Raw genomic sequence first — 26,307 nt, 5'->3', positions numbered from 1 at the left:
GTGAATATGGGTTCGCTGTATTTGTCCAGCTACACATCCCCTCTGGTGTGAATTTCCCTTGCCTGAGCATCATTTTGGTGGAAAGGAAACATGGGCATACAGACTTGGTGCTGCAAATATTCTGCTCAGACTTCCCTCAACCTGAACTGAGGATGAAGTGTGGCACATGTGTTACAACCCAGGAGGATGGAATGTGTCATGAAACAAACCTGCTTCACAGCTGAGGCTTATCCCACACTTACCAAGTCTTCTGAAAAACTCTAGATATGACTGACTATGGATGGAAGGGGTGCAAGTATTGTCTCCTTTGGACTGCATTTATCAACTGATTATGAGCAGACAACAATAATTTCAATTCTAAGAAAATGTAGAAAAAGTAAAAGTCTTTCCATATTTTGTTACACTTCTTGGAAAACTTCAAAGATTTGGTAATTGCATCCCATCACCTGCAAAAACAGACTAAAGGCAGTGCAGCATATTCTCCTTGTGGAAGAAAAAAACAGAAAAAGGTATTTTCCTCTGCATGCAGAAGGAAAAAAGAGAGGGTATATATATATATATATATATATATATATATATATATATATATATTTTTTTTTTTTTTTTTTTTTTTTTAATGAAAAGGAAGAAATGCAACTGAGGAAATGTTGCAGCATTCAGCTACATTGAAGACCCAGCTTTAACTTCTTGAGTTCTTGCCTTTAGGAAACTCTTAGTTACTGTATTATCAAAAATCCATTGCTATAGGAACTGGTCACAGCAAATGAGGATACAGGTTACTCTTTGAAATCATACAGCAAGAACCTGGAACCCAATTTTTCTCACTCTCTGATGACTGACCTAACTGCTGGACAATTGGCTATTATGAGGCATGTCACAACTTTCTGGACCTGGAAAGCATTTCTGACAAGACTTTGTTGAGAATATTATGATAAAAATAGATTTTCCCCAAATACTTCTGGTGTGCACTTACTAGGTGAATTTCTTGCATCCAGATTGTGTGTTCACATCAAAGTGTTTCTCAAGGCTAGAGACAAATACCTCATGGTAAGAAAGAAAGGCAAGAATTTGTGTAGTTGTAGGACTAAATAAAAGACCTAGTTTGTCTGTAATAATAATCAAATGTGCCAATATAGGAGCAGCCTATGAGCTCACTAATTTTTCATAGGCCTGGCAGTTTTCAATATTAATTATTTTATAGAACAGAAAGTAGTAGAAATAGTTTCAGTAAAATTTTCAGTATAATCCCCTAGAATCTTCAAGAAAGAAGTTAAAGGAAATAATGGTATGTGAAGTTCCATAGTACAGTGGGATTTTTTTGCATGTGTTGAGGGCTTAGGAAAAGATAGAGATGGGAAAAATATGCTCAGTCAAGGGTTTTTAGAATACTGTAAGAAGAAAGCTATGTCAGATCTAGGTCACAAAATTATTTTTTTTCTCTTTCTATTGCTGTGGTCCATTGGTGGATGAAATGATATTCTGTATTTTCTATATGTTGCCTGGACTTTTCAGTCTTCTAATGAAATGCTGGAGATTGTGTTTGGATCATTTACCAGTATCCTTTCAGCTCTGATACAGTTTTAGCAATCAAAAAGAAAGAATGAGGAGGGAAGGGTTGTAGTCATCAGTGATGTCAATGGCAGAAATGCATCACACCCCCAAAATTGCCCTTTTCAAGGAAAAAAAAAAAGTGGTTCAGCAGCTAGTTCTTTAATTTAAATTGCTTTACATTTTCATTATCTAAATTATAATGTTCTTTTAAATTGTGGTACCACTGTGGTTTCATATATAATCAAAAATTTGAATGTCTAAATAAGAATGTTCCACTTCTAATATTGTTAGACCATCAGCATAGGAAGGGAATCTTGAGTACTGTTGATAGTGTTAATCAGCAGTATGTAGATAGAAATTAATCATAACATTTTTGCATGATGACACCAGTAATTTTGAAAATGTAGTTGTACATTTTTATCTCTTTATTTTTTCTATGTGAAAGAAGGCATACTGGGAAATAAAATGAGATGTGTTTTGAAAAACTAACAACGGATTAAACAGAACCATTTATCTCTGTGGAGTTGATAGGGATAGTTACAGAGAGTAGTTTCCTGTTTCTATTCTTTCTTTGGAAAACTCAGCTGTTCAAATAAGAAAAAATGAAAAATAGGAAAAAGAAAAAAGAAAGAAAGAAGAATTAAAGAGGTGAAAGACTGAATGAAATTAGATTAATTGGTTTGAAGATTAAAATTTTCTTTTCCCAAAGGTACAGAAAGGGAGAACACAGCAGCTTTCTCTAGCGTGGCTCCTGCATGATGGCTGTATCTCAGAGGGACTGTGGAGAGCGCAGACCTTGGTGCTGCGCTCACCTGAATTCCTTAGTCACTGAAGGCTCCAAAATGGAAAGCTATGTCGGAACTCAATTTCTGAAATGAACAGATTCTTAAATTAGCCAGTCTTGGTTCTGAATAGAGACCTCTGGATGTAGCTGTAATTCCTCTGGAAAGATTCCCCCAAATCTTCAGGGTAGTTGTTTCTTACCCTTGATTTTGTTCACCCACTATTCTGGTGAAGTGAATATGAAATAGAAACTAGTAGTTTTTTTCTGAACAATCCCTTTATTATGTTTATTATCTTACTGGTTTCTTGGGGGTTTTGAGAAGCTTAGATAATTCCCTATTGAAAATCCATGATTGATTAGAAGTTTTCCTTTTTCCTAACTAACATTCAAACTCATCATCCCTCTACATCAGGCTGTTTTGTCAGTCCTGACCCTAATACGTACTGAAATGACTCTTCTACTTAATTTTATTACTTATTGAACAAGGGGTACTGTATTTGAATGCAATGCTAAGCTCTCTTTGGCTGAGTCCTCCTCTTCAATAGGACTGTCTGTCTTTTTGAAACTCTAACTAGGTGGCAATGATGAGACTTCAGAGATGAGGAAGACTATCTTTTCATGGTCTGTCTTGGAATAAGATTACATTAATTTCTGTATATTAAAGTAAATCACTTTTACTTTTCACCTTTTGAGCTGCAACTACTCTAAGGCAAACACATTTGTCAAGAGATAGAGAGAAAGGAAGAAATGTTTGGAAAGCAGCCACTTTTAATTTTAGTAGAAGACATGGTGTTCCATAAATGTGCTTTTGTGCAAGATCATTTGTGGGTGGTATTTTAATAATATTAAAAGTAATTTGCCATTAACTTTTTGCTTAGGTGTAAACAGATGTATGCTACCAGTAGCTGGACAAGGAAAGAAATCAATTGTAGTCAGCAAAGTAAAACTCAGAAATAAATATGCTTATTTTGTTTGTTATTTTTTAAAGATTCTGACATTTCCATCTATATGTCTCCTGTATTTGGCAGCTCTCATACCCACCTCAGTGGGACCAGTCTATTCATGCAGAATCCCACATGCATGAAAAAGGGCTTTACTGGAATGCCCTTTTTTCCTCTTATACTTAAATAAAAAAAAACAAACAAAATGAAATCTTACAAAAATATGTGTTTAACAAAAAAACTCCACACACCCTGCAGTTCCCTTCTCTGTAGTCCAGCTTAAGCAGACACATCAGCAGGCTTCCAGAGTAATTTTTGGTCTCAGCACGATGTCTATTTGAAAATCACTTCAAAGCAAAAATGGGTTATGGCAGGGAGAATGTGCTTCACAGATGCTGGAAGAAGATGAAAAGGGAATTGAGCAGTGGATTTTGGCTTTTGAGGGTGTTTTGTGACCCTTATAAAGTGAAGGGATTGGCAAACTGATTTCCACTGTTCTCAAACCTGCTCCAAGTACTGGTATAGGAAAGTGAGCGGTATAGTCAAACACAAGAAGCTAGAAAGATGGAGTTTTGTTTTGAAGAGTTTGCATACCTGCTTAGTGTGAGGTCACAAATATAGTATGAAATATATTTTGCTTCATACATTTCTGATTTCAGGCTAAAACCCAAGAATGGCATACACTATTTTTGTTGCAAGGTAAAATCACCATCCTCTTTAAACAGGAGACACTTTTTTACAGAAAACATCTACTGAAGGAGAAGAAGGGGCCTCCTGTGTGTTTGGGTCCCTGCCTTGTCCACCTGCTCACAGGTGGTAGCTCTCTGTTGGCACACCCAACACCTCTGTGGCACACAGTGCACACTCACCGTGGCACATTTACTGTGAAGGAGGGGGCATTGTTGAAGGAGAAGACAATTAGAAGTGGTAGTTTCTGATTTTCCAGAAATGGACATGATTCACCCTGCTTGAATACTCTCTTCTGTGTAAACCCATATCTACATTCTGAATCAGGTTTTGGTGACCTAAAGAATATCAATAGGCCTGTAATTTCTTTCTTTTCCATCTTTCCATGGTGAAAGAGAAAGCACCACCTTTGTGGTACTTTCTGGAAAAAGTGTATGTTTGCTTGATTTTCAAAATTTTCAACTCAGTATCACACCAATACCTCTTTAATTGCAGGCATTAGAAGAGCCAACCAAGCCTGCTGGTGTGACTGAAGGCCCTGCTTTGGACACTCATTCAGAGGTAGTGATGTTATTTATCTTTCAGGTCTATATTTGAAAGCAAAAAGCAAAGTTTAACTGAGTGATCCATCCTCCCTTTTCAGATGTGCTCCCCTGCCCAGCTCAGACAACAAACAGAAGAGTTGTGTGCTGTCATTGATCAAGTCCTGCAGGACCCCTTGACTATGGTAACCCATCAGCATGTGGAATGGACTTATTCTTTTCCTTTCCTTTTGTCTCCTGTCATTAATATGTCCATTCTCTGTTGAAAATAATTTTCCAGCGCCGGTGTGAGTCTTCTCCAAGTTTTCTGCAGATGAGCACAGAGTCAGATGCTGGCAAGGTAGGTGAATAAGCCCACATCCACAGCAAGAGCTCTTTTCAAGTAATTATAAAGGCAGACAAAATCAGTAGGCAGTAGGGACCGCTGCGACAGTAAAACCAATGGCAACTCAGAACTGCAGCTGAGAAATGCAAAATCAAAAGTGGTTGGTGGTTAAAAAAGCATGGAAGGACAGAACTGTAGCCCTGGAGTCAGTGCAGTCTTTGCTGCAGGACACTTTCCTGAAGTCAGAAGGAGATATATTATGAAAGAAAAAGAGTGTGTTAAGGCTTCAGGGGATAAAAATTTCTCATACCTTGCCTGCCATATGGCAGGTTCTCTGGCCTTCTCCCAGACTTCATCCCATCCATGTGTCCTTACTACAAAGCAACCAATGTTTCTAGCTTTGGTAGCTGGAAGCATCTTTCAGAACATAGGGGTTTTTTCAAGTTCATAACTTATTTTCAAGTAATGGGAGTATTAAATTAATAGTTGGACTTGTTCTGAAGATCTGATTTCATTTTATGTCTCACCTCTCCCAGAAGGAGGATGTCTGAAATATCTCTTTCTCCTGGATAACTAAGAAATAGCTAGTGAGAGGCAAGGTTCATTTTCTATTTCTAAACTTCTGGTTTAATTAAGTTATGATGATGTGCCTTCTGGGTTCAGAAGGATGGCTAACCAAGGGAAGAAGGTCTTGTATTCAGTTTGGTCCAGGTAAATTAAAGTTACTTGTTGCAGCTATACGAAAGTGAAAATGGCAGAAATACAACTAAAAATGGGAGGAAAGGAATTTCTGGCAGATGAACACACCAAAAAGTTAATCCATTCAAAATATCCTGCTGAATGTCCAGTTCACCATGCAAGAATAGGACACAGGTCCAGCATTTCTCAGTGGCTATACTGAATATACAATTCAAATTTAATTTCTGTTTTTGAAAGTACTTCTGTCAATCAGCATGAAGTGGTGAATTGGATTCTAAGAGGCTGAAAAACAGAAATGTGATAGCAGGAGAAGGATGGGCAGACAATGTAATTGAGTGTGTTTTCCAATGCCTGAAGAATCTGGAGTAGTTAAAATGCTGGTACCAAGCTGAGTTAGAATATCCAAAAACCACTTCCTTGGGCAATTGAGAATGGAAGGCATCTTTTAGCGGTCATGAAATCAAATAAAGAGGGGCAAAAGGTGACCTTAACAGGATGCAGCATAGGGACCAAACTAAAAGTGTTGAGGATCTCAGAATGAGGTCAAAAAGTGCTTAACAGAGGATAAAAGAAGGTCATAGACATGGAAGAAAAAAAGAGCTGATAAGTAAGTGCCTTAGATTTGATATGGATTAGTCAAATTAAAGCAAATTCTTGCAAATGAAAGCATGCAGAGGTAATATTTTGTATTCTGTGAGCAAATGTAACTTCAATTTCATGGCGCAATGATACCTATGGCTAATAATAAGCATTTTGTTATATTTTCTCATATTAAATGCCATCATCAATAGAGCAGGATCAATGTTTCTGAGCAGTAAAATGAAGTAGTATTTTCTACAATAAACATAAAAGCAAAGTTTAAATATGACTTAGTCTCATGTATGGTGTGAATATTTCTGGAAAACTTACGTTTAAGTTTTCTGGAAAACTTAATAAATTCTCAAAATGTTGAAAATCTCTTGGAGTTACTGTTCAGAGTCACTCAATATATTGATTATATATCTGTTTGTTTTTTTACAAGATGTCAACAACACTGCAGAGAGCAGCTGGGCGTGAAACCAGATATGTAAGTACTTTTACAATTCCTCTATATTTTGCATGCAAAAATGCTTGCTTTTTCTGCTCCTCAGCAATCCTGGGTGAGTCTGAACATGCATCTACTTGTGATACTGGATGTTGACTAGCATAGACAAGCACATACCTTACAGTGCTGACATTTGAGACTCGAGATGTCTTCCCACTGTAGTAAATCCATCCTGGCTGGAGTCTCTTCACTGCTGTCTGTTGATAATTTTACCTGTGTGAATATGATGTTAAAATTAACTTCCTCACACACTTCTTTGTTGTTGCTTCCTTCAAGCCTGGGCAAGAGTTCAGCTGTTTGGTAAACGGACTGTTTGTTATGGGTGCTGAAGGGTGCATTTCTTTGGACTCAGCCTGCACTGTAGGGGACTTGTTTTGGTAGAAGTCCTGCAGTTCTTGCTTATCCTTCAGAATCTGGGGTTGATCCAAACTTTCCTTTCCAAGATACAGAGCTGGCTGAAAACTCACAGCTGAGATGAATTGAAGCTGTTTTGTCACATACACACACAGTGCAACATATGTTGAAAATATCTATATTGAGTCATTTGTTAAATTATTGAAACATTAAACCCAATTAACATATTAATTCTCTCTAGCAGACACAGTTACTGCAGGTTCCACATTTTACTTGCAACTCATTTAGTCATGTGGTGAGAAATCTCAGCTTCCTATTCATCATTCAGCATTTCTATTGAATCTCAAATCAAAGCAGTGCTGGCAAAGCAACAGAGGTCTCCCAGTTTTATGCCAGCACAATGCTTGACTGATCAATTCTATTTTGCTTCCTGAATGTGGCAGTATGCATATTTTATTGCATACTGTGATTTTTGCTTGACAGATTGTGCTGGCTCATACTAATTAGGAAGAATATCAGAGGAGAGCTTTTTAATGAAATAAAAGAGTGTACTTCAGAGGTAGTCTTTGAGAACAGAGTGTATTTAATAACACTCCAGTGCAAATCTCCAGCTCCCAAAACTGAAATATGGACATATACCATAAATTCAGGCATCCAGTTAGGGAAGCCTGGGGATGGCATGGAGAATCACCCTTACAAACACTTTTTTTTCTGTTTCCACCAGAATTTTCTACATTAATGAAACAAATCAATATTTTAAAATACATTTGGGAATAACACAGAGGTTTATTGGAAGGCAAATATTTCCTATAAGTTGTACAGGTGTGTTGAATTTTTTGTGTGTCAGGAGACAGACTGGGGTCCTCAGGCTGGGCTGTGGTGCCTGAACTTGATGGGTCCAGGCTCTCCTGTACTCTGCCATTGCTGTACTCTGCAGCAGAGTCTCCTGAATGATATATTAGGTGTCTATAATAGCATAGGTGCATCACAGCTCTTTCCTCCTCTCTCACTCTGCTTCCTTAGTAGGATATAAAAAGGCTATTTCTGCCCCAGTTAATAATCCAGGCAGTGATTTGTCCTCTGGCCATTAGAGAAAGGACACACAGAAATAGTTTTCCACAGAGTTCTCTTTTTGTATTTACGATATCTAATACTGAGATGTTTGTCAAAATGTTGCTTTGAAGGCATTTTTGGTTAAAAGAGGAACTTAAATTTGTTTATGAGTAATGCTAAAGTATTATTTATAACCGCCACATGTAAAGGTATACATATGTACACATGGTAATATTGTTAATTACTTCAATAGGTTATACAGAGTAGTAGATTATAAAAGTATGTTCAAATAGCCTGCCATTTAACAATTAAAATGTCATAAATTTGCCTTGGCCTCAGCTACCTTTTTATATTCTCATGAACTTCAGAACCTTTTAAGGATGTAAATGATTGTACAAACACAAGTGTATAAAAAGTATAAAAACTAACTTCAGTTTATACCAGCTGACAACTAAGTACTACAGTTCTAATTTAATGACATTTAAAACTGTATGGTGTTTGATATGATTCTATTCACCATTTAATAATAATGCATCTCTGTTGGCTTTAGGGATGATACTGCTGACTTTTAATAATAATACAATGATTCTCTAGATAGGAATTTCTCATGACTAACTGAAAAATGAATGTCCATGTTATTGACATGTATGCTTAAGTAGGATTGTTTTGGTTCTCCTACTATAAAGTGAGAAAATGTTGAGAAGGTACTCAACCCAGTACTATTCATAATGTTAACAACATTGGTGCTGCAAATTAACAGAAAATGGCAGGCTTAGAAAAATATTTAAATTTCAAGATTAGATCAGGATGAAAAACAGAAATTTTGTCGCACTTGAAAAAAAGAATTCCTAAAATTTTAACGGAGTTTGACTATATGTAGAAATAAACTGGAAATGAGAAAGTTTTATATTCTTTCATACCACTGTGTCAGTGGGAAAACCTACCATAGCTAAGTTAAGCCTAGTGCTGTACCTGAATTTTTTTTTTGTCATTATCATCACAAAGATATTGCATGTAATACTGTATATATTCATCTTTTTTGCAGGCCAACCTTTACAAATCGGTGCCTATAGTAACTGAGAGTCAGCTGGTATGTAGAGCACAGCTGTGATACACTGTTTTTCAAAATTTGCACAAGTACAACATTTTATTAATTTGCTTTCTTAATCCTTTGAAAAAAAAAAACTCCAGTCAATATCTTTTTACAAAGCTGCATTGCTTCCACAGAGCTGTATTGGCTTTTTTTTCTGCGCTGAATACACACCTGTTTTAAGTAGCTATAGATCCTGACACTACTTGTAAACCCATAGGCCAAATCCCAAACTACAGAGTCATGCTGAATCTTGAGGTGTACAACAGAAGTAGAGTCAGCTGCTAGTTCTTGGACTCTTTTAATATTCCACTTGTACAGTTTTGTTTAAATGCAAAAAGATTCTAGCCTCTATTTCCTTCTTATACTCTGTTTTATGTCAAAGCTGCTTCAATGAGTGAAAAGCAAGGGTAAGATCAAGTAAGAAAGGGACATTATATATCAGATGTTCATTTTAACTGGAAAGGGAGATTATGTATCAGGTGTTCATTTTAACTCTGATCACAATTTCACAATTCTGATCACAATTTTGTTGGAGCCAAAATTTCTGAAGAAGAGTCAGAAGAGAAATCATGGAGCCTGCCCAATTGACAGTGATCACTAATGGATGCTTAGGGAAAAAAGGAGATGTGGATGAGAATTTTTTTCCCTTGTATTTCAACTAATGGAATCTTAGGGACTTCCTGAATAATTTTCTTCTCCTAGCAATCTTTGACTAAATCTTCTTTCATGATTTTTCCAGTTACTTTTTGAATTTTGTTATATTTTGATCTTTATAACATTCTCTAGCAATAGACTTTACTTTTAAATTATGCATGGTGCAAAATAGTACTTTAGTCCTTTGTTTTAAACCTATGACTTGACCTCAGTTCTTGTACTGAAACAACAAATAATTTTTCTTTCTTTGCTTTCTAAATAACATTTTTTTTTTTTTTGGTATTGCAATAATATCTAGACCTAGCACTAACAGTCATGTCTGTTTCATGTAGAAAATTAAAAATTGCTTGGTCCTTCTTGCCCTTTTCTATATCTTTTTCAGATATTTGTTTTTAAGATTGGAAGACTAAAGCCATAAACTGCTCTTGTATAGCTCTGAATACAGAATTTTCTATTTTAATGAGGATGTGATAAGGTCCTTTATTGCTATTTCTATTCCTTTCTTAATAATTTATAGTACTTTATTTCGTTTTTCTTACTTGTATTGAGCAGCAAGCCAATGTTCATGCAGAACTATACACAATAAAGTCAAGATATATTTCCTGAGTAGTAAGAGCTAGTTTCTCAGCTAATTAGTTCATTGGTGCATGAGCATGAGCAAATTTGGGATGTAGTTTAGTTCTTTGCTGTGAAATGTGCTGAATTCAGTTATGTTTCACCTGCCTTTTATCACTCATTTACTTGGTATTTTAAGATCTCTCTGTAACTCTTTGCACCAATATTTATAGTCCCCTAATTAGTATTACCAGCAAACTTTGTCACCTTACCAGACAATCTTTTCTGTCTGATCTGCATCCATAATTCAAAGCCCAGATTCCCAAACAGATTTCTCAGGAACTCTGTTTGTGACTTGTTCCAAACCTAGTGCTGTGGACAGGGACACCTTTAATTAGATCCCATTGCTCAGAGCTCCATCCAACCTGACCAGGGCTGGGGCATCCACAACTTCTCTGGGCAACCTGTTCCAGTGCCTCATCACTCTCACAGTAAATAATTTCTTGTTAATATCTAATCTAAACCTGCCCTCTTTCTGTTTCAAGCAAATCTCCCTTGTTCTGTCACAGATGGAATGGGGTTGCAACTGGGACCTGACCCACCAGTTTCAGCAAGATCTCAGGGGCAACCAGGGTCATAATAACAGGGGAGAAAATTAGAGGTGAACGTGCCCATACCTCTGCCAACATTCAGTCTTCTGACTTTTTGGACAGATATTATGCAAGGCTCATTTTCATGCAAAATACCTTCTTATCCTGAGGGAGAGTGGCCCTGTCCATGCTGCCCATAGAGAGGCACCCAGCCCAACCTGTAGCTTATTTCTAATTGTGCACTTGCTGACGTGGGCCAAACCCATGCCAGAGAATGCCCTGGCATTGGGTCAGTATCACTGATTATGGGTCAGCCTGGAACTTCTGCTTTGGCCCTGTGTAATTTGCTGAAAGTTCTGTACAGCCCAGTACAGCGTGGCAGCCCAGTGCTACCATAACAGCCTTTACCATTTTTTGGATGTTGTTGTAGGAAGACCAACAGTTTCCTTGGCAAAACTTAGTTTTAGATTGTTTCTCAGCATGTCAGCTGTGACATTTGTCATCAAAGAAAGAGTTCAAGTTCTTAGTTTTGGATCAAAGATTTTATGTAGTTTGTCAGGGTGCTAATAAAGTGTTTAGAATTCTGGTTGCTGCCTGATATCTGTCACTCTGTTAGCAGAGTCAGACATAAACATATGACTCAGTCAGCATTTAAGTACATGATGTTGTTTAGAAAATGCTTCCTTAAAAGCATTTCTACAGTGAAGAGGTTTCTTACAAAAGGAGAGTAGCATATCCTTGATGATTTCAGGTACCACAATGGGCTTTTGATTGCATGGTTACATGGTGTGGAGGAGTGCCAGAAGACCACATGTCCTTTGTCTGCATAATAATGACTTGATAACAACTGTACCTTTCTTTTTAAATTTATATTTACCTTTATGTTGAAACCCAGACATTTACAGATGCTTTTCAGAAATACTGATAGAAAAATAAGTGTCTTTTGGTGAATCCTACAAAGATATAGTCATGAAATATGGACTAGAAAATCATTAAATAAGCACTGCATCTTTGAAAAAATTGATCTAATGAAAACATTTTTGATGCAGCTTGACAGTTACTACTCTTTAAAACAATTAGTATCACTGCATGGCTGATTTTTTTGCTTTCAGCTGAATATTTTTCTTACTTGATCAGACAAATGAAAGGGCCCCAATCTGTGGAGAGGAGGGAGAGTAGCAAACACAAATCTAAGGGAAGATATTTTGCTCCCTTGGCCTTGCTCTGCCGGGGAGTGTTGTGCTCCTGCCTGTCTTTGCTGCCTTCACCTCAGCCCCTGGGCTGTGCTCTGTCATTTCCCAGGGCAGAAGCAGAGCACAAAATACCCTCTGCACCCTCCCCTCCAATGGACATCCCACTTGCCTTGTCCTTGCTGGATGCCTGCAGATCTTGTTTTAAGGTGATCCATGACTCAGTTTACATGCTACGTCCAGCAATCTCAGCTTGCTTTCATAGTAAGCTTCTCTTTTTCCAGACTGACTGATGAAGTGTATTGCTCTTATAAAGAGGCAGCATGGTGTTATTGAGTATACATATTTATTTTATAAATAAATCTAATAGTGAATCAAGTTTCTTCTCTGCATTTTTATACCCAGCTGGATACTGAGGATGGGGAGCTGTGACAACATTTATTTCTCAGTCCCAGCTGGGCAAGCTACCCCTCTGTTCCGCAACCGCAGGAGGAGCTCAGCAGCAGTCCTGTTGTTACCTACATAAGTTGTCACAGAGACCACTTATTTTCTATGGGTTAGTCATAACAGAAGAGAATACAACTGACTAATTTAAAAGTTTAAATTCACAGATATTTGAAGACTTGTCTACTTTTAAAATTCCAGTGAGAAAGTATACTTTTTCATCCTTTTTTTTGGCTCACTGAACATATCTATTTTAAAATTATCCCTTAGCCTCCATTTAGAGTTTATGCCACAATCCATCTTGTCAGATTTTACTGAAATAATTAAAAAAAAATCACAGATATACTACCTTGATAAGTTAATAGTCAAAATTTTTGGTTGACTGGTTGATAACCAAGGACTTTTTTATTGATGAAATAATCCAATTTGTCTGAAATTATGGGTATCACATATCCATGATGATCAGGTTTTCTAAAATTGTACTTTTCCAACTGAACTCTTAAAGATAACTGTCACTGTGTCACCGAGGTGAATAGCTTTAGTGCTGGCATGATTGGCAGTGGAGTGCTCCAGCGGGGTGCACAGAGGGGCTTCCTGAGCCCCAGGGGAACCTCAGAGGGAGCTGCAGAGAAGAACTGGCTGGATGGCCAGGCTCAGAGAGTGGTGCTGAATTGAGTTAGATCTGCCTGGTGGCTGGTCACAAGGGGTGTTCCCCAAGGCTCAGTATTGAAGCCCATTCTGCTTAGTATCTTTATTAATGATCTGTATGAGAGGATTTAATGCACCCTCAGCCAGTTTGCAGGTTGGGTGTTGATCTTCTGGGTAGGAGAGTTCTGTGCAGAGGGATCTGGACAGGCTGGGTGGATGGGCTGAGGCCAATTGTATGAGGTTCAATGAGGCCAAGTGCTGGGTCCTGTGCTTGGGTCACAACAACCCCATGCAGAGGTACAAGCTGGGGCAGAGTGGCTGGAATGGGGCCCAGTGGGAAAGGACCTGGGGGTGCTGATCAACAGCAGTTGACCTGAGCCAGCAGTGAGCCCAGGTGGCCAGGAAGGCCAGGGGCATCCTGGCTTGTATCAGTAACAGAGTGACCAGCAGGACCAGGGCAGTGATTGTCCCTCTCTATTCTGCACTGCTGAGGCCACACCTCCAGTGCTGGGTCCATCTCTCTCATAATGAGGAAGACATTGAGGGGCTGGAGTGAGTCCAGAGAAAGGCAGTGGAGCTGGGGAAGGGTCTGGAGCAAGTCCTGTGAGGAGGGACGAAGGGAGCTGGGGTTGTTCAGCCAGGAGAAAAGGAAGGTCAGGGGAGACCTTACCACTCTCTACAAGTGCCTGAAAGGAGATTGTAGTGAGGTAGTGATAGGACAAGAAGAAATGGCCTCAAGTCATATCAGGGAAGGTTTATAGTAAGCATTAAGAAAAATGCCTGCAGGCTGCACAGGGAAATGGTTGAATCACCATCCCTGGAAGAATTTAAAAGATTGTGGATGTGGCTTTTAGTGATAAAATTTACCAGTGGACTTGACAGTGGTAGGTCATCGGTGGGATTCTATTATCTTAGAGGCCTTTTCCAATCCAAAACATTATATTCTACATATGTATAATTTACAGTACCTTAAATCAATATTAGATCTCCACTTTTCGTACTCTGTCTTAAAATTTTCACTTGTTGGACATAATATTCTGCAAGTATTTAAAAGATGTGTAGATGGAGGGCTCAGGTACCTGGTTTAGTTGTGAACTTGGCAGTAGTAGGTTTATGGGTGGACCCAATGATTGTCATAGTCACTCCTATATGATTCAATGACTCTATGACTTTGTAAAATCCAGCACGTAAGCACTGGTATTATTCCCCACTAAGACTTTTCCTAATATGCTTCTGCCTGGGTGTAAGTTAACAGCATCACAAGTTGTCCTTCCTTCCTTCACAGTTACTGTTTTGAGGAGCCCAGTGTGAAAGCAGATGCGTGCCTGTGCATAAAGTGTGACTTGAACTTATCACGCTGCAGCTGAACAGCCAGAAAAAAAAAAACAGCTGGCAAAACCCACAAACCATGGTCTGACAGCTCTGTAGCTATTTTTTGTCAGTAATAAACACATGCCAATGATGAAGTTCTATGCCTAAAAGCAGCTCTTGGCACTTTTGCTCACAATCTGTATTAGAAGTAGTCCAGGCGGCATGACACCTGAATAATTTTGGTGGTGAAACACATCATTATGAAATTTTTTTTAAAATATAGTCAGTACAGTCCCACCAGAATTGACTTGTATAACAAATATTCTGTAAATTGTAAGGTATTTTATGTGATTCTTCTTCCATCTCTTTTCTCCTGGGTGTGCTATGGGTCAAGACAAAACCTGGTGTAATTCGTCCCGTGCTGGTGAAAGGAAAAAGTGCACAGCAAAAGGAGGAGCCCTATCAACCCAATCCTTTTAAAAAGTACCTTGAAGAAATCAGTGATCAAACTATTGAGCAGGTGAGTAGCTCTCACTCTGAAGGATTTTTGTAGCCTCAGCTAGTTTCCCTAAAGATGAAGGAATAAACATAGATGATTCCCCAAGGGGCACCTGGCTCCTAAAAGAAAGTCTTCAAGCTGAGATGGGCAGCTGGGCATTCTACAGGGCCATGTTTTTCTGGTGATGTAAAAACTTGTATGTTGAGGAGAGGACCTTTTTATGATGTCTGTAAGAAACATTGTAAAAAAGAGAGTTGAAATCCTGTGCTTCCCTGTCAAACAGATGCCTAGATCATATCTACTAGAAAGTGCTTCCTTCATCTGGGGCCCAGACCTGAATCCTCTCTGAAGAGAAATGGCAGCAAGGACTGGGCAAGGTTCACAACTTCCTCTCCAAGGGCGACTGCCGAGCCCCAGTGTGTTTCTGTCTCACTTCCAGAGCAGAACTCTCCCAGGTCCATAACTCCCCCAGGTCCATATCCATGTCCATCCACAGACTGAGGGTACAGTTGTACCACATGGGATGGTGGGGCAGCAAAGATGCTGTCTTCTCCCACAGCCCTCTGCATGAAGCTGTAGGATCACTTTGCAAAAACACATCTTGGACTGTGCTGATTTGTATGAGGCATTATCTCAGAGAAACTCCAGATAAATGGCTCTGACAGCCTTTCCTCATGCATTTGTGTTTGTGTGCATTATTGGGAAAAAAACCCTTAAATATGATACACAATCTGAATGTCCCTGTAAGAGTTTGTTATTAACCTATCCAGTATGTTCTGAATCTTCCATCTGGAGAGAAATAAAATGAAGCCAATTGTCCTCTTGTCAGACACAATGTGAATAAAATACCTTACTAATTGAATTTCTCTTACTCCTCTGCATCTCTACTTACATTAGACATTTTAGCAATGGCAGCCCTCTCTTCTTCCTTTTAAAACAGGATTTAATTAAGAATTTAATTTTAGCTCTTTCTATTCCTCTCCATAGCTCTGATTTGATGTAGAAAAATCCAAGAACTCCTCAAGAACACTGCAGCAGTGCAGAGGAAAATAATTGTGGTGTGAGTGGGTTCCAGCAACACATATGGGTGGCATCAGAAGGTTTCCATAGAATGTAGAGTTTATATAAAATATAAGAAAAAATGAATAAAAATAGTGATTTACAGTTTGACTTTGAACTTTTGAGGCTGACAGTGAATATTTGAGTTCAGTGACAACAGGTGAGTTGATAGTGAGTTATTCATGCTTTAACTTACTGAAAGCCTTCAGATTCCAAGGTGCTGCGCTGCCATTTTCCAGGGATGAAAGGGCAGGAGAGTTCTCTGGATATTTTACTATAGAGCTTTTGCCCTAGGCCACCTCAGCAGAGCCTTCCTGTAAAGGCAAGGGCAGTTCAGACCTCCCTTCCATCAGGGCTGGACACTGATTATGCTGGCTATAGCTTTACTGATGAAAGGACAATGTAATTCACCAAACTTCCTCTTTTCAGACAAATACAAACCTGAGGTTATTGCCAGGGCTTGAAGCATTATGACATTTGAAGCTAACTGTGGAAACCAATCAACTTACACTTTATAAATTACTTGTGGCACATATTATTAAAATCCTGACAGCATAATAAGTCTAATGTTGTTGTTATAATAGAAGGCAAAGTTATTTATATGAGAGCTACACATTAAAATGAACAAAAAATATACTGCATTGTCTTTAATAGACGGAAGGGTTGATTTCACAATTTATTGGTTCAGTTTTGCTTCCTTTATGTAAACAAATTATGTTGTATGCTTTATAGTACTGAAAAATTGGTATTTTTGTCCTAAGCTACATATAAGCTAATATTGCAAGTTACTGTAAAATACGTGTTATATTAGAAGATGTTTATAAAGACATCTTTGTTCTGAAAAAAGAAGTAATGACTTGTATTCAGATGGATTCACTTAACTGGTGAATCAGAAACTGGTTTTGTTTGTGTGAGAAATGGCTATATGATTCTCACTGTGGTCTCATAGAACAATTAATTGTATAATAATATGCAGATCTAGGAAAAACACTAAAGTGTTGAACAAGACAGCATATGCTCTTAATTTCAGCTCCTGCCTCCCAGAGCAGGCTCATGGCACTGATATCCCTTGTGGGTGGAGGGGACTTGAATGCCCAAGTAAGGATGTTCATAATCTTTCAGCACCTGTGAAACTTTCCCGAGGGATTTTAGTGCCTGTAGGAGGGCTGCAGCACTGACTGTGGAACTGGGCTTGGTGCCAAGACAACAGCTTGAAAATTGCTCTGGTTGTCTCTAACCGTGGGTTTTTAGCCTGTAAAGACTAATGACTCATTCTTCCCCTTCACCTGCTCTCAGTAAAAGCATTTTTGGCTGCACGGTGGCTGACTTCCAAAGAGGGAGAGTTCTTCCCACCAATCTTCCCTCCAAATTGGGTAAATTTACTGCTTTCATGGGATATAAGAGTGAGGAATTAAAATTAGGAGACTGGAAGTTAGGCATTCTGTTCCCTGTGGAAGAGCCAGTGCTAATCTGTCCTCAGATAAGAACTTAGGAGGCATTAATTGTGGCTGTGGGCCAAAGTGCTCATACTGTTACAGATTTTCCCCATTTTTCTTTGAAGATTTTCCCAGTCATGCTGGGAGGTTCAGCTCTTACATTCTATTCTCCCTTTTTCTGAGTTTTCCTTTCTTTCGAATACCGTTGCCAACAACAACCTCTCTAGGTAACGCTGCTGCCTCTCCTTCATGTAGCCTATCTTGAAAGGACGGACCCTTTCAGACTGCATCTTTGAGGAGGGTAGAGAGTAGATGTGATTCCAGATGGCATCAGCTTTATTAATTTATCTCTTTTGATTTTTCTTAGACTTCTGCAGTACATCCCTGCCCTGCCAAACCTCTCAGTGTGACACTGAGCACTGGTGACTATGTGGGTGACATTCAGTTTGAGACATAATGATGCAGCCAGCTGTTACTGCTGACCTTCAGCTTCACATCCCTCTGTTGAACACACTCTCTGTTCTGCACACCAGAGAGTAGCTTGTTTGTTTTTCATTTAATTAAGAAATGTTGCTATGTGGAAAAGTCAATTTCCTTTAAAAATAAATAGTTTTTCCTTTAACAGGTAGATGATCTCATGCAGATAATCCAAAGTAACTAACAGAGAAAAAAATATCTAAATTGGCAAAGATCATCTGGAAAGGATGTAGCTCAGCTCACAGATATCTTTCATCATCTGTGTTCTGGGCACAGTGTATATAGATTTACACTCATGTGCCAATAAAATTTATAAACCAAGGAAAACCCCCAATTTATTTTGGCTTTTTTTTTCCCCCCCTGAGGGCCTGTAAAACTGGTATTACTGTTACCTAGTGGATATCTACCCTTCAAACACTTTTTACAGAGTGTAATATTTTTGAGGTTGCCATCCAACAGTATTAAGCTTCCCCAATTTTTAGATACCTTTACTGGGGATTGTATTTTTCCTCTCATGAGAAAGATTTTTTTTCCTCTTAGTACATTTCAGTAGCATTCCAGGAATTTTCTAAGTATGTTCCACTTTGTTCAAAAAAGAACCATGAAATACACTGGAACTGGATATAAATCTGTAGCAGTGCTGATATGACAGCTTTATGAAGATTTTAATTTGAAACTGGGGGAACAAAATTTTTTTTTTGAGGAAGGTTAAGCATTTTGCTACATAATTATATAAAATTACTCATAAGGAGTGTTAGACAATTCATGTGCTTGCAAATGTTTATTAGCAAGAATATTTACAGACCCCTTTGTCATTTAAAAAATAAGTTACTTTGGGCAATGGAAGAAGAAAGATAAGGATGAACTAAAGAGATATTAGCTACATTTGGTGTGAGCCTGTGTGACCAGTTTGCAAAGGTTTATCATTCATAGAAGCAGGACTGGTGCCTTTGAAGAGGCATGGCAAGAGGCAAGCCTGGTGTGAAGTGGCTGGGCTGCTGCCAGGTTCTGATCCTCTGTTTGCTCATGCTCACTCTTTTGGTGGGCAATGCATTAGCTTCTGCTGGAACTAATCACAGCTCTTGTCACAAATTTTCTGGTTCTTTGGCTCAAAGGCACAGCACAGTGGAGGTTCTGGTCTAGACAGCCAGCCAACTAAGTGAGACTCCAGGATGTATTATGTCAACAGCCTTGACAAAATCTAAGCACAAGATGTGTGCCAAAACCTGGGTATGCCTCCTTGACTCTATCCCAAATCTTTTGAAAATCTCTTTTATAAAGGATTTTGTCCTTTAGGTGCAAAAAGAGCATACATATTGGGTTTTCTTAACCAGAAACACTATTAACTACTGACAGAACAGCAAAAAATGTTGTGTATGCACCTTCACTTGTTTAACACTTAAATGTCTCAAAAGTCTTGTTGAAGTCTTGCTAAAAACCCTGGAGTGCTCCTGCTCATATACAAATACAGCCATTTTTGTACCTTTCAGACACGGTTTTTACACTGGTTTTGTTCCTGTTTTATTAAATCCCCCAAATATGACCATTTTATCCTAGCATAGGATCCTTGAGGGATTTTCTTTTCTGTCACTTGAGCACCTGTTGAGCTGCAGGAGGCAGATGCTCTGGACCCCAGTCAAAGTATAACTGGTTTAATGGGACATCTACTCTAGGTTTTTGTGTGTGCACTTTCATACCAATGAAAATGTTTAGTGTAGATCAATTGTATTGGCATGAAAGTTCAGTACCTTTCCTGGTTAACCATCAAGATCTATGAGACATAAAACGGTGCAAGACAAGCACTTTGCTTTCTGCCCAAAGTTCTTTTTTTTGCGCCCATTAATTTATTTCTCTTTACTTGTGGGGTTTCTTTTTCATAGAAGATTGTCTCCTACATCCTCTCTATCCAACTAAACTGATCCCTCCAACTAAGTCCCCTTTGTGTCCTCAATCCATCTCCCTCACTGACTGTCCAAACCCTGGACTTTCAGCCACTTCTCTTCCATTGTGTGTGATGTTCATGAGAATCCTTATAGCCCTTACAGACACATTATTTTTGTACAATAAGGTGAGCATCAAGTATAGTGTGATTCAAGATCTGTGTAGGCTGTTATCCTTTTAATTCTAGGCAGAATTCAGCTGAGTCATTAGGATTCAGTGCTGGCAAGAGCTATGGGAGATGTAGCTCAGATGAGCCTTGTGTCCAACGTCCCTGGAGATACTAGAGCTTTTCCTTTCCTTGACACAGCTCATGTTGGGTCTGGCTTTCTCTAGACCAGCTAGGACAGGCTCCCACCACTTTTCATTCAAACTATTTCTTCTCTAAAGCAGTAATAATCTATTTAATGCCTCATGCTCAGATTAGTTTTAACATTTACCCTCACTAAAGTAATGGGGTATTTAATTTTTTCTTGGTGATTGAGCAAAGGGAGACTAATCTGAGAGAAATACAGACTTTTGCAGTGGCTCTGTCATCCTGACAAGCAGTTTTCTCTTGCCAGTGCAAAGTGAATGATGTTATTGCTGACATTTTTATCTTTGAAACAGCATTGGAGAAGTTGGAGAAAAATCTCTGTAGTCCAAGTGTGGGTAACAGGGCTGGCTAATGAGCTTTGTAAGGTGAAAATTGTGTCCTATGCCTAAATTGAAGTATTTTTGATGAGCAGCTGACACAAGGCATTTACAGTACCTCAAGAGAGCCCCTGCCCTAGAAAAGCATCAGTTGTGGAAGTTCATAAAAGATGCTGTTTGGAACCTCTCAGATGCATCCCTTCTACTTCCTCTTTTTCTAACAAAGAATCTGGCTGCAAATGATCAAATCTTGTTTCCAGGAGAGTCTGTCCCACTCTGAGATGTACTTTGTGTGGGACGCAAGAGGTTAAAATGTAGGCATTGGGTGCTGTTTCTTTAGGCTGTGTCCTGGTTTCCTCTTCAGGAGAAGTACCAGGGTGAAATATGTGTCACTAGTTTCAGGCATGCTTGACAGGGAGTCAAGACTGCTTTGGAAAAATGTGCAATCTCTGCAGAGAATATATGTTGATCAGCTGTCAGACTCTAAAGAAATACCTGTAAAAGCCTTTCTCTCTCCATACTAGACTCATAGTTTGGGTTAATAGGCAATGTCCATGGTGTTTGATATTGGCCCCTCCATCCTATGGGATTTACAGATTTTACCATTTTACCCACTTATGAGGATGAACCAGAACTAAAACTAAAACTAAATCAACCTTCCATTCTGTACAAAAGCACCTTTTCCCATCTGAGAGACTGGTTTAAACAGAACAAAAGTTCTGTTGAAATTTTTACTGAACTGGGCTGACATATTTACTTAGGCAGAAAAGATTTTACAATCAAATATTTTGGACAAGTTCCTGGTTCATTGTAGGCATTCACATGAACAAATAAATAGTTCATATGACCAATAAAACCATTTCTTTAGAATGAAAATGGGTATTTACTGTTGATAATGAAAACAGTGCTAAAAACTCAGAAATTTGAATAGAAAAGTGAATAAGTCAGGAAAAAGGTGTCTGAAGGTAACTAAAATAGTATAATTTTTTGGTATATCATATCACTTGTTTTTTGGCAAACAGAATAATCAGATGTCAATACTGGGCTATTTTAATACAAACAGAGATGTTTTCACCCCAAAAGCAAATATTCATCAGTTAGAATTTCTTAATGCTTCTGTTTTGGTCTGTAATATTAAAATTTGTTGATAAACAAAGGAAGATTAATTTTGATTTTGTTCTCCTAATCAATATTTGACATTTGATTCAGTATATGCTGATAAAATTCATAACAATATTTGCTTATTATTTCCTGTACCACCCAGCAAAAATCTAAGGTAATAATGTTTTTTAAAAGAAATTATTTAATTTATTGTCATAAATACTTGCAGTAGCAGAAAACATAGCACAGGAGACACAAGATAAAGCGTTGAAATTTCAAACAGTTAGACCCATTCTGTAAACAACATCCCGGCAGCATGGCAATTTCTTTATGTTCTCTACTAAACCTAGACTATTTTATCTGTCGGTTCCCTGGATTTTCCTGTTTCCACTTCTCATCCTTTAGGATAAGGAATAACATGCAGTGACTCACTCGCTGTCTCTCCAGCCACCCAGTAAACACGTGGTCAGTGTCCACAGGGTCAATCTATGAATGTTAAAGTTTCTAATTGCATGTTGTGTTTTGCTTCACCTTCCACTAGAGGGCAAAACCTGCTGGTATAAATTCTTATAACCATTCTAAATATGTTAAAAATGCAGTATTGAAAAGGGACAGGAGGTCACAGTGAATTAAGTTATTCTCCACCTGTACTACTGTTAAAAAAATTACCTTAAGCGAGTGTTCCCTCAGAAATGTGAAATGGAAACAACCAAAACAATAAGCTATGTCTTATATTAGGGAGACTGGATATGGCGAGGACCTAAAGCCAGGATCATATCATTTGTTGGCTCGGGGTATAAGATAATATCAGCTGTATTGATCTGAAGTGCTTATTGAAAGGGCACTGTGGTGTTGCTTAGGCAGGCTTGACTTGGTGCCAGATTGTTTTTTTTTTTTTTTGAAGTACCTGAATCTACATAGGTGATAAAATTACAGAGATCAAGCTGAAAGATAGACCGGCCAGTTTTTGTGGATTATAACTGTTCAAAGTGATGAAATACATAACATGTGTCCCAAATAATTTCACAATGTGGTTTTAAGATTTGATAGAAGGAGGCAGTGGGAACCAAGGTATTGTGTATCTCTCCTCACATCTGTGCACAGGCTTCTTCTGCAATAAAAATGTTGTCCACTTCATGAGCTGATTCTGTTCTTACTTGCCTTGTTATCTCTCTTGTCCTCTCCTTCCCCACTCTCTTGCCCAGCCACCAGGTGCTGCTGCACTTGTTTAAACTCCCTGGACTTGGATAATTACATGATTTAAAAGTTTTATTATTAAGAAAGCTCCTCTTCCTTTCGATTGCAACAAAACAACTCAGGAAAAAGGAATTATATACAAGTGTTGCAGTGATGGAGAGTCTGAGGAAACGTGGAGCTCTGTGGTTTACTCCAAAGCATGGTTCTGACTGGAATCCCTCCAGTCTTTAAGAGAGAAATGTGTAGGGTGTAAGAGCACAACCCCACACCTGGGATACTGTGTCCAATTCTGGTCCCTGCAATTTAAAAAAGATGCAGACAGGCTGGTGAGAGTCCAAAAAAAGGCCACAGATGTGATCAAAAGACTGAAAAGGAGAACCTACCCTATGAGGAAAGACTGAAGGAGTTAGGTCTTTTCTTCCTGGAGAAGGGAAGGCTCAGGAAGGACCTCCTCACAAGATCCTAGTACTTAAAAAATAGTTAGGGAGAGGACAGAGGCTTTCTCTTCTTATGGAGCCACATGGAGAAGACAAGGTACAATAGGTTCAACTAGCAGGAGGAGAGAATTAATATCTTGTTATATAAAAGATTTTTTTTGTGAGAGGGACCAATCACTGGAACAACCTCTGTAGGGATGTTTAGAATCCCCACCACAGGTGGTTTTTGAGATATGTTTGGACAGGATGCTAGGTAACCTCACCTAGGCTCTGTTTCCCTCAAAAGGCTGGGCCCTTCCAATTGGTGCTGTTCTAAGATTCTATGTTTTATAGGAGACACAATAGATGTAAATACCTCTCAGGGCTGAGACCACTAGCTTTTAGAAAATTAGTGATTTTTTGAAGGAGGAAGGAATGACCTGCTCAAACTAAGAGGCAAGAAATGAATGAGTGTAGCTCCCTCAGCCTCTAAGTCCCCAGTGGCTTTCAAACTTTTCTTTCTGTCAGCAAGGGCTGAATATACGATTTATGAACACACCTGTGAAAATCTCCCTGTTTATTAAATATTTAGCAGCACAGCCTTTGAAAATGGATTGGAGGAAACAGCATTTTTGCAAGTAGTGTGAGAAATGTTAAAAAATTACCATTTCTGTCTGGTCAGGCATTACTTATAACAGTAGCAGAGGACAAGTTCTCTTTAATGTCCAACTTTGTGCTCAAGCCAATTTAATTTTTTTCCTAAATGGTCTAAATGGAATTTTCTTGAAACCACTAAATGCAGTCATGCCAAAAGTGTCAACTTTTCATAATCACTTGCAGGTCTCCAGGCTCATAGGTAAGCAGAATATTTAAAGGGAGTCTTTATTACTTTTTAAATGAAATCTGTGGTGTTTACTTCATCATTCAATCTCCTACTCATTGGAGTTTGTATCTGATTAATAGTAGCATGGTGGGAAGTGACATTCTGTGAATACAGCAGCCTTTCAAGGTTGCCATGGAAAAGCACTTTTCTCCCAGACATCATCCCAACAGCTTTTATTTTCTAGAAGACAGTTGCTTTCTCTCTTTTGGACTTTGGTATTTAAATGTTGCACTTGTGTAGGTGTGTTGTGGTTGATCAATCTGTGACCCAGAAAAATTGCTTTGATGTAGAAAAAGATATCAGAGGTAAACAAGTCAGTTCATTAGTGCTGAGCTATAAATTGGACCTCCTCGTTGGGAAAATATTAATGATTAATATTTCTGTGTCTTCTTTATATATTATTTTTATAGCATTTCCTAATGATTTATTTTAATGATATCATATCTAGATGACATTTCTATCATTTTGACTTGGTTTGATAATGCCTTCATAAAATGTGTCTAAAGCCCCTGCTCAGCTCATCTTTAAAGAAAGGCGTTTCTTGAAACACTTTTTAGAAAGATCATAACTTTCTAAGCATAATCAATTGCTTTCTTTCAAAAGCCATTGAATTAGCAACAGAACTTGAAAGTATCTTAGGCTCAACAGAAGACCCAGGAGCATGCCCCTAATGTCCTAAGTCTGGCTCCACCTGGAACAACCTCAGGTACCCATTTCTTTGGAGACAGCTCTCCCAATGATTATTGTGTCACTGCTTTTGGTCTGGGCAGTTAGACAAGTTTGAGAGCATTTCTGTCCTGTTTCCAGTAGGAGAAGCTGCTGATGGTAGCACCCTGGCATTTCTTTGGTGTGCTTCTGTTCATTTAGAAAACATGCGCACAACACAATGGGATCAAGCCCCAGCAGGCACTTTCTATGCTTAGAAACCAAAACGTTCTTCCCAGTGAACACACCCAGGAGTGTTCAAGTTTCCTCTTGAAACATAATTACAGCCACTTCTGTTTCTTTCTGCCTTTTCCTTTATACTGGCTGTCTCTGCTAGGACAAATTAAACCAGTCTTAGGCACTGAATAGCACTTTAAGATGTTTTGTCTTCATTCTTAGAAGTCTCTACATAATTTGAGTGAGTTCATCCTTATATCTGGCTTTCTAGGGTGATGGCATCTAGTCTTCTGCATAGTGGATTTCAGACAGACATTTTTTTATGCAATAAACATTCCCAAATATAATAGAAATTCTGGTCCTGGCTAACAACCCATTTCTGAGAACAGAAGCAACCCAGAGGTAAAGGCACTTATTAACAACATTAGCAGAATTATGTAACTGAGTGAAGAATACCAAATCAGATTTGGTGTATATGAAACCTGAATAAGAAACAAAAATTATACTTGTGCACTTCTAATTGAAGACGGTGAAAAAGCAAAGCCTGAAGGAAAATCATAATTATTGGAAAGTATCCCAAAGCACCCAGAGCTATACAGACATTTTCTGGAAAGTATTTCTATAATGTATACTGTGAAATACAGTCTTAATTCACTTCAATTTCAGTTATGTTAGATAAAAGCATAAAATATAACTAGTTCTGGTGAAATTCCAAGAATGTACTCAAATCTTGAATTCAAGAAGTCAGTATTTACTGATTTACAGAGATGATGTGAACTAGCTTTTTCTTTTTCTCAGTTAAAACTATATATAATTTTACTAGTTATACTATGTGCAGAATATGATCTTAATGCAAATTTTTATATAATAGGTGACAATTACAGATGTGCACTCTTGAAAATTCACTAAAAGTTTCCGGTTTGAACTTAAAGTAGCTAAGGTTAAAGATCTCTTGCATCAGAAGCTTGCTCAGAAAACAGAGATTTTTCAGTTTAGCAGCTAATCTGGTAATAAAATATGTGGGGGAAAGTCAGCTCTTTAAAATTAAATCCAATTCATTTCACAGTGTCACCTGGAAAGCAGTTAGACTTTAGATGTTTTCATTCAACTAGAAATGAGCCCCTTCCTTGGGCAGGAAGCATCTAATCAATGAGTATTTCAATGAGTCCATAAATAGTTCACAGTCAATATGCTGAGGGAAATTTCAAACACTTGTGTTGTTGGAAATTCTGACATTTTTCTTTCCAATACAGATTAAATTTTGAAAATATTTGAATACTC

The 26,307-nt window shown here is 38.2% G+C and overlaps 1 protein-coding gene across 2 annotated transcripts in view; it reads left to right on the top strand.

Annotated features, from left to right (window-relative positions):
* Positions 1–26,307, top strand: part of MLIP (muscular LMNA interacting protein) — a 103,842-nt gene that overhangs the window by 62,668 nt on the left and 14,867 nt on the right. For both annotated transcript variants that reach the window (XM_053973566.1, XM_053973567.1), the window contains 6 exons: positions 4,459–4,524; positions 4,607–4,690; positions 4,786–4,845; positions 6,551–6,595; positions 9,066–9,110; positions 14,900–15,025. In XM_053973566.1, the coding sequence (XP_053829541.1) occupies positions 4,459–4,524; positions 4,607–4,690; positions 4,786–4,845; positions 6,551–6,595; positions 9,066–9,110; positions 14,900–15,025 (426 nt within the window). The remainder of the gene's footprint in view (positions 1–4,458; positions 4,525–4,606; positions 4,691–4,785; positions 4,846–6,550; positions 6,596–9,065; positions 9,111–14,899; positions 15,026–26,307) is intronic.

The sequence above is a fragment of the Vidua macroura genome, chromosome 3 (assembly GCF_024509145.1).
Source record: "Vidua macroura isolate BioBank_ID:100142 chromosome 3, ASM2450914v1, whole genome shotgun sequence".
Classification (NCBI taxonomy): Eukaryota; Metazoa; Chordata; class Aves; order Passeriformes; family Viduidae; genus Vidua; species Vidua macroura.
This window is presented reverse-complemented; position numbering and strand designations above follow the sequence as displayed.